This window comes from Oncorhynchus nerka, linkage group LG10, assembly GCF_034236695.1.
Source record: "Oncorhynchus nerka isolate Pitt River linkage group LG10, Oner_Uvic_2.0, whole genome shotgun sequence".
Taxonomy (NCBI): Eukaryota; Metazoa; Chordata; class Actinopteri; order Salmoniformes; family Salmonidae; genus Oncorhynchus; species Oncorhynchus nerka.
In genome coordinates, this window is record NC_088405.1 from 89153213 (window position 1) to 89161907 (window position 8695).

Sequence of the window (8695 nt, forward strand, 5' to 3'; positions counted from 1 at the left end):
CGGGAGAACCGGGACCGAAAGTAACACTTTATTTTTGGCACTCACTCCACACAGTTTTAGTAAACTAAATCAATTGCTGTAATATTACGCTACTATATAAATAATCATGTAATTATAAAAGTAATATCAATATCGAAGAGTGGGCTTTAATAGGAACAAATGAACACATTTCAGCTAAATATCCTGTTGATGCATGAGATGAAACAAGCTGGTGAGGACGTTTCCAGAGACCCTGGCGCGCAGCTGAGTGCATATGGCGCAGGAAACGTCTCATCTTCCCTCAATCTACAAGTGAGAGACTTCACTTCGGACACGTCAGTGGTGGATAAGGACTGGAGACTTTGATGGAATGTGGATCTCTTCACAATAACTTGAACATAAGAAGAAAAAATGACATCTAGTGCGTTTAGGAAAGCGTGACTAACTCGTGCTAGTATTCTTGTTGATCTGGAGCTTGTGAGAAGATGCACAAGTTGAATTGATTCTATCGGACGGTATTTCGACCTTGTCTGGATGTGGTCACACAGTTTTTCGGGTGAAGATAGAGGGAAGTTTGAAAGGACATATAATGAGAATAACACACTGCTAGCGGTACTGAGGCTGCGGGCTGCATCTGGAGCACACGCGAGGAGAGCAGACAGAGGCGCGCGCTTCTGCTGTAGACAGATACGTGGGAAAGAGAATATGTATTCTGCTATTTCGAAGTAAACCATGGTTTACCATTGAGCTTTCTTTGAGGATTTAAGGACATTTACAAAAAAACGGTTGTTTAAAAGAAGTTGACAGCTCATCTTCTATGGAGTCCCATTGCAATTTTGGAGACTCGTTGTGGGACAAAAATGGACCGCACGAACGGACTGAGCTCCAGGATTATCGTTGTGTTGCTCCACAGTAAGATGTAGCCTGTTGTGTGTTCTTGGTGCTTATGGAAACTTAATTGCTACATTTTCATAAAACATAGGCTGCAGATGCCACGTTTCATGCGTAAAGATACGGACGATGTATTTATTTTGTTGTTATGATGCGTGTGCATTTCAGTTCAACAATATTGCAACTGCATGTCTACATTTCCATCACCGTCCAAAGCGTCAGGCATCTTGTCCAGTGCATGTGCCCTGCAGTTGCTTGTCCTGGATGGAGCGTCAATAAGGGCACGAATATAATCACACGGACGCGCCTCGTCAGTCATTAAACAAATCAGATAAACACAGTGTTAATATGATCAATAGACTGTATCGACGAGCCCGTATATAAGGCTAATGATTGGCCTAGCCTCTGTTTACTGAACATGCCGGCGAGAATATGGTGTGAAATTTTCAGATGACTGCTGACAGGTCATTGAAATAGACATATGATAAAGCAGAGTAAAAGTTTAGATTCGTAGGTACATCATATTAAACTCTTTAATAACAGATGGAATATCCATAGTTGAAAACTGCTGCTCTGACAGTAGAATGTCTTTGAGAATTCATGAACAGGGTGCATTTTTTGGCTCATTTATAAAGAGTGCTTTTTGAAATATTTATAGACACTATTCTGCAGGATGATTGCTGTGATGAGCATGGTGAACCAGCCTCCAGACTTGATGGCCCCCAGGCAAGCGGCTAAGGGTTCATTTTCCTTCTAATTGGCCTGAGTTCAGGTGATTGGAATTATGGGGTGATTTCTATCTCTACAAGCTGACAGAAACATGGATTTGAACTTCTCCACGGTCCGCGATAGCGATAATTTGCTGGAGAGAGACTCATCCAAGCGCGTTCTGACAGGCTGCTTTCTCTTTGCGCTCATCCTGACCACACTGCTGGGGAACACACTGGTATGTGTTGCAGTCACCAAGTTCCGCCACCTGCGCTCAAAGGTCACCAACTTCTTTGTGATCTCTTTGGCCATTTCAGACCTGCTGGTGGCCATCTTGGTGATGCCATGGAAGGCAGCAACGGAGATCGTGGGCTTCTGGCCATTCGGTGCCTTCTGTAATGTCTGGGTGGCGTTCGACATCATGTGCTCAACAGCGTCCATTTTGAACTTATGTGTCATCAGCGTGGACAGATACTGGGCGATCTCAAGCCCATTCCGCTACGAGAGGAAGATGACACCCAAGGTGGCGTTTATTATGATCAGTGTGGCATGGACGCTGTCTGTGCTCATCTCTTTCATCCCTGTGCAGTTGAACTGGCACAAGGCTGCGGCGTTGGAGCTCAACGGCACTTACGGTGAGCTGCCGCCGGACAACTGCGACTCCAGCCTTAACAGGACCTATGCCATCTCCTCCTCCCTCATCAGCTTCTACATCCCTGTGGCAATCATGATCGTGACTTACACCCGGATTTACAGAATTGCCCAGATACAAATCAGGAGGATCTCAGCACTGGAGAGGGCTGCAGAGAGTGCCAAGAACCGCCACAGCAGTATGGGGAACAACTCCAACATGGAGACGGAGAGCTCCTTCAAGATGTCTTTCAAAAGAGAAACCAAAGTCCTAAAGACCCTCTCTGTCATAATGGGGGTGTTTGTGTGCTGCTGGCTGCCCTTCTTCATCCTCAACTGCATGGTACCCTTCTGTGAGCCCAACGGCCCCTCTGATTTCCTCTGCATCAGCCCCGGCACCTTCGACGTGTTCGTCTGGTTCGGCTGGGCCAACTCCTCACTCAACCCCATCATATATGCCTTCAACGCGGACTTCCGCAAAGCGTTCTCCATCCTGCTGGGCTGCCACAGACTCTGCCCGGGCAGCAATGCCATAGAGATAGTGAGCATCAACAACAATGGATCCCAGCCGCCTGCGTCCCAGTATCAGCCCAAAGGGCACATTCCCAAGGAAAGCAACAATGCCACCTATGTGATTCCCCACAGCATCCTGTGTCAGGAGGAGGAGCTGCAGAAGAAGGATGGGATTAAGACCTTGGAGAAACTGTCCCCGTCCCTTTCTGGGAACTTGGGCAGCGATGCCGATGTGTCACTGGAAAAGATTAATCCTATAACTCAGAACGGCCAACACAAAACTGTGACATGTTGACGGGTGTATGTATTGGTATACAAACATGAGAAGGAACCCAGAGGGAGAGACTTGGCAGTATGCCTAGCAGAAGTGTGGTATATACAAACTGAGCTTCACTGCGAACCTTAAAACTCAAATCACTATGGAAATCTACAGAATGTTTCAAATGAAGGCACTTTATCCTGGATAACTATCTGCAAAACACCTTCAGCATTTATTATTAAAGTATAGACAGATTTGTTGATAAATGTTCCATAACTTGAATAAAGTAAAACGAAATACACACGTGTATACATGTGTTGTATTTACAAATATGTATACATTTGCATGTGTACACAGTAGTGACAAATATCCTGGAAGCTGTTATAAGATGGAGAAAGAAGTAGAAATATTAGCAAAATGTCTCGTAGGTAAGTGCTTTACATTTATATGTACAGCGTGTTTCATATTCTTACAAAGATAACTATAAAGATAATTGGTTTTTATAGTTTTTTTCAATGTCAACAACAGTGTATAATTATTTAAAATTTTATTTATAATAATCATCATAATTTATTAGAGAGTTGAATACACTTCTGGTTAATGATAACTGACTAAAATAAATATGGAGAGAGACCATAGGATGGTGAAAATGGTTCAAAACAACCCTCATCAATTCTTGCATTTGTGTTGTTGTGAAATTGAAGTGGTAAGCCTCAGCATGGTAGGGTTGTGGTAAGGTATGGTGTATACACATGTATGCATTTGATAGTTAGAACACGTTGTCAGTTACGGAGGCTTTAAATACCTTTCATTTTCACAGAGATACAACGTCTTATGCCAAGTATGTCATATTTCTATATATTTGAGTTGCATTCCCCTTTTGTAGTACATGATTTTCCCAATTGGGAAATGCAAAAGTGTTGATGGAGCTCACTCTGATTGTCACACTGGATTTCAAATAATCTTCTGTCAAACCTGATTTTAAAGAACAAACTGTCAAACCTGATCGTAAAGAACAAATTGACAAACCTGATTTTATAGAACAAACGGTCAAATCTGATTTTAAAGAACAAATTGACAAACCTGATTTAATAGAACAAACTGTCAAATCTGATTTTAAAGAACAAATTGACAAACCTGATTTTATAGAACAAACTGTCAAACCTGATTTTAAAGAACAAATTGACAAACCTGATTTTATAGAACAAACTGTCAAATCTGATTTTAAAGAACAAATTGACAAACCTGATTTAATAGAACAAACTGTCAAATCTGATTTTAAAGAACAAACTGTCAAACCTGATTTAAAATAACTAACTGGCAAATCTGATTTTAAAAAACGAACTGGCAAACCTGATTTTAAAGAACCAACACCATGTGTCTAACAGTCCCGTGTGAAACAGGGCCTACTTTCTAAGCCCTCCTAGCACACATCATCGCATCAGCAAGTCAAGTCAAGTCTACGAGTGTAGCTGTAGCATAGGCATCACCGTGGACACAGTTCTCTCCCAACTTCATCCCCATTACTCTCTCCCAATAGACACGTCTTCCCCTAAAAAGTGGTACCTCTTCACACTCTTAGGGCATCAGTGATTCTTTTGGCATGTCGGGGCCCATCAGACATTTCTTCAAGTGTTTTACAATTGGCATCCTATTCCCTAAAGGCTCTGGTCAAAAGTAGTGCACTATATTAGGATGCAACCTTCTACTGTCCTAATGCAGAGAGCTGATTCTGATTCTATTAATGGTCTGTTTGCATGGAAACAATCAGCTTAGTGAGCAGCAGTAAATGCTGTCAATGCATAATTGAAAAATGTAATTATTGCACCTTATGCAAGTCAACAGTCACACAGCCAGGACACAATTGACCTTTGGTAAACTGCTGAAAACTGATATTGTGAATTGTTTAAGCTGGAGCTATGATGTTTTAGGGAACAGTGGGACTGTTGTTGTGCTCATAGCAGCCAGATTGTTAAACACCTACTGTATGCTTTGGTCCTGTCACTCTTCTGATCAATTATCTCATTTGTAGCTGTGACTGTTGAGATGTTTTCTCTGCAGTATTGAATTTGACCGATGGCAAACTATACGCTGTTGGTGAAAATGAGGAGCAGTTCTATAGAGCTAGAGTGGTTAAGGCTTTCAATTAGTACCTGTATGGTTTTTCATTTCAGGAGGCATTTCAGGAGGCATTGCATGACTCTACATTGGAATTAGGACAATTGGATTTTGCGGTGTGCATTGGGTGAAGGACATATTTTAACACTCTTTACAATTCCCAATTTATCATAGCTCCATGATGGGAAGTCTACGGCACATGGTTTTGATGTCAAAATGAACTAGAGTTAATGCATTGTGGCTCAGTTGTTTCCAGGCCTCAACCTTGTTCTTGTATCGACAGGTGTAAAAGCATGGAGTTGTATCGCCAGGTGTAAAAGCATGGAGTTGTATCGACAGGTGTAAAAGCATGGAGTTGTATCGACAGGTGTAAAAGCATGGAATTGTCATACATCAATGGTAATTTAATGGTATTAGTCTTAAATTGGTTCTGGGAAATCAAATTTGGTATAAATGCAACAGGGAGAACGTTTTTGAATCAGCATGTTACTTATGAGTTACAAAAAGAGGTTGAGAAACCACCTAGCTCCACCCCTTCCTGTAATCCTATTGAGTTTTTATGACCTCATTTTATTTGCCTGGCCCTGGATTCTTAAGAGTGTATGTCCATCAAGTCTAGCCTTCTATGACAAGTGCCAAAATATGAACTCTCTCTGATAAGACCTCTGTCTCTGTCATTTTGTAGATGAAGGTGGAACGTGCCCACTGCTCAGCTCTACTCCAATTGTCAAGGGGTGCTAGAAGCCATCAATACCATAATAAACACGTTTTTTTTTAAAGTGCTGACTTGATATAGTAGCATCTGATTTTAAAAAGGTTTTCCCAAAGGCATTATGTCTTTGACGAAGGCAAAACAGCAGCATCTATGTGAAGTGAAGGTTGGCCTTTTTCCATTTTCTACCATATCAGTTGTCCTATTCCCAAATATTGACCAGTCTCTCTATGATTAACTATATCCTTTGCTTATAATTTATTTTCTAATTATTTACAAACATGAGTCTGCTCAAATCTACGATAAAAAATGAACTCTGCATAATCTGAGCAGCTATGGGGAACATTCTAGAAGACTGTCTTTGTTTGCTTGGTGCTCCTCCTGTCAGGCCCCGTCTAATCAGTGGAGAAAGCTGTTACTCAGAGGGATTTAGTTCATTAGTAAACCATCCTTCCCTGCTGTTCCCCTCTGTGGTTCTATCACAACACGCACACCTGGGCATACAACTACGTAATTGGGCCTCTGCATAAAGATGCCCCATATAAACAATTGTCTATTCATATTTTGTTTCCAATGATTTTGCTGAATGTGAAGCTCATGCTGTGAGATGACAATGTTTTGTAAAGTTTTATGAGTTTCATTTTCTTAGCCATATGAACAATTATGACACTGGCATGGCACTTTGAAGTATCTGAGGGTTGTCCAGAGTTTTTGGTTTTATACATTTATACAGATTAATATTCATTTTGGTTTCAGATCGTTTAACTATCTTGCTTGTTGCTATATCTGTATAATTCCTGAGATAGATTTAAGCCGCCAAATTTACCAGTCATGTTTAACTCTGCTCACCACAGTTTGCTGGCACTTTATGAATTGGGCATTACATTGCAAAATTACAAAAGCAGAATGCCTTGTTTGCTCAAATGTCTTTCCTAGGGGTGCCCCACAGGTTATGAGAAACAAGTGTATTGTTCTGTCTAGATGTTTGTTGTGACATCACATGTAACAGTGCTTTTGTTAACCTAGCTGACAGCAAAGCATTCCTCTGCATCAAATGACAAATAGGAATATATAACTGTCTCCTTGTATGACATTAAACAACGTCCTTTTTGGATGGGTCCAACTGCAAGGGTATTGTTCTCCAGCTCATTTTGTTAAGATTATTTATTTATGATGGCACCCCTACCTCGACATTCAACAGCAAACCTTCATGTAAACATAAAATGAAAAACAGTATTGTATAATGTTCAAATCTAGATGTGAACACAAGTGCTTTTTAAAAAAAAATCTTAGAATCCTTAAATGTGAGTAGAAAACTGTTTGTGCTGTTTTTCAGTGTGGATTTATTGAAAAGTTAAGGCACTCGTCAGTCAGATGAAATAATGTTCTGCAGTTGTCAAGAAGGTGTTGAAGAAAAACAATCCTCAAATGTATTACAGTACCTAGTTTACAGTTTGTACAATATGTGCCCTTACTACATGTAGAATAAACGTGTATGTTCATTTTTCACCTGTGCCATTGATTTATATGTATTTAGATGGGGTGACTTGGTGTGATCCTCTAGTTTGATTGCAACCGTTTCTTCGAAAATCATGTCTTTGTGGAGGATCAATAGGAATTGACTCCTGTAAACAATGACACACATTTCTTCAGCTTTGATGGCCTCACTCTGTTCATATCCCACATCATTTACATAACTACATAACTGAGGATGAAAGAGTTGAAATAGCCTTTCATCACGTTTTTACAAAAGAAAAACAAACCACAAAGCAGTCAATGTCTGTCAAAGTCAATGTCACTCTGATCTGATATAAAAAAAATACATCTGCTCTTTTAATCCCATTTTCAAGCAACTGTCCATTTGTTTGAGGCTGATTTTAAGTTGACACCATTGTGGGAAATGCTCTACAAGCATATGTCATTTGTTAAATGTTTCCATTTGAAGAGTAATGTTGCAGTTACAGTCTAAAGAACAGTATCCATACACATTGTGTATTGGTGTGGGTGGAAACAAGGCCCTGGGTGACCACTCTGTGCCGAGCAGTTCACATTCAATTAGTGGCTCTTTCTAATCTCAGTCATCCAGGTAATGTGACTCAGCGCAGGGCCATTCAGCTGAGCTCAACTGTGAAATCAGTGGCTGTGGTGGTATGGAGGAGAAGATACTCTAACCCATTTTGCTCTAAGTCCGTAATACTGTACCACAGTCTCATTCTGCTCTGTGTCCGTAATACTGTACCACAGCCTCATTCTGCTCTGTGTCCGTAATACTGTACCACAGCCTCATTCTGCTCTGTGTCCGTAATACTGTACCACAGCCTCATTCTGCTCTGTGTCTGTAATACTGTACCACAGCCTCATTCTGCTCTGTGTCCGTAATACTGTACCACAGCCTCATTCTGCTCTGTGTCCGTAATATTGTACCACAGCCTCATTCTGCTCTGTGTCCGTAATACTGTACCACAGCCTCATTCTGCTCTGTGTCCGTAATACTGTACCACAGGCTCATTCTGCTCTGTGTCTGTAATACTGTACCACAGCCTCATTCTGCTCCGTGTCTGTAGTACTGTACCACAGCCTCATTCTGCTCTGTGTCCGTAATACTGTACCACAGCCTCATTCTGCTCTGTGTCTGTAATACTTTACCACAGCCTCATTCTGCTCTGTGTCCGTAATACTGTACCACAGCCTCATTCTGCTCCGTGTCTGTAGTACTGTACCACAGCCTCATTCTGCTCTGTGTCCGTAATACTGTACCACAGCCTCATTCTGCTCTGTGTCTGTAATACTTTACCACAGCCTCATTCTGCTCTGTGTCCGTAATACTGTACCACAGCCTCATTCTGCTCTGTGTCCGTAATACTGTACCACAGCCTCATTCTGCT

The 8695-nt window shown here is 41.2% G+C and overlaps 1 protein-coding gene across 1 annotated transcript; it reads left to right on the forward strand.

Annotated features, from left to right (window-relative positions):
* Positions 1–311: 311 nt before the first annotated feature.
* Positions 312–7274, forward strand: LOC115136219 (D(1)-like dopamine receptor). The gene has a single exon (XM_029671795.2). It carries the CDS (start codon positions 1691–1693, stop codon positions 3014–3016), a length of 1326 nt encoding a protein of 441 aa, XP_029527655.1. The 5' UTR covers positions 312–1690; the 3' UTR covers positions 3017–7274.
* The last annotated feature ends 1421 nt before the right edge of the window (positions 7275–8695 follow it).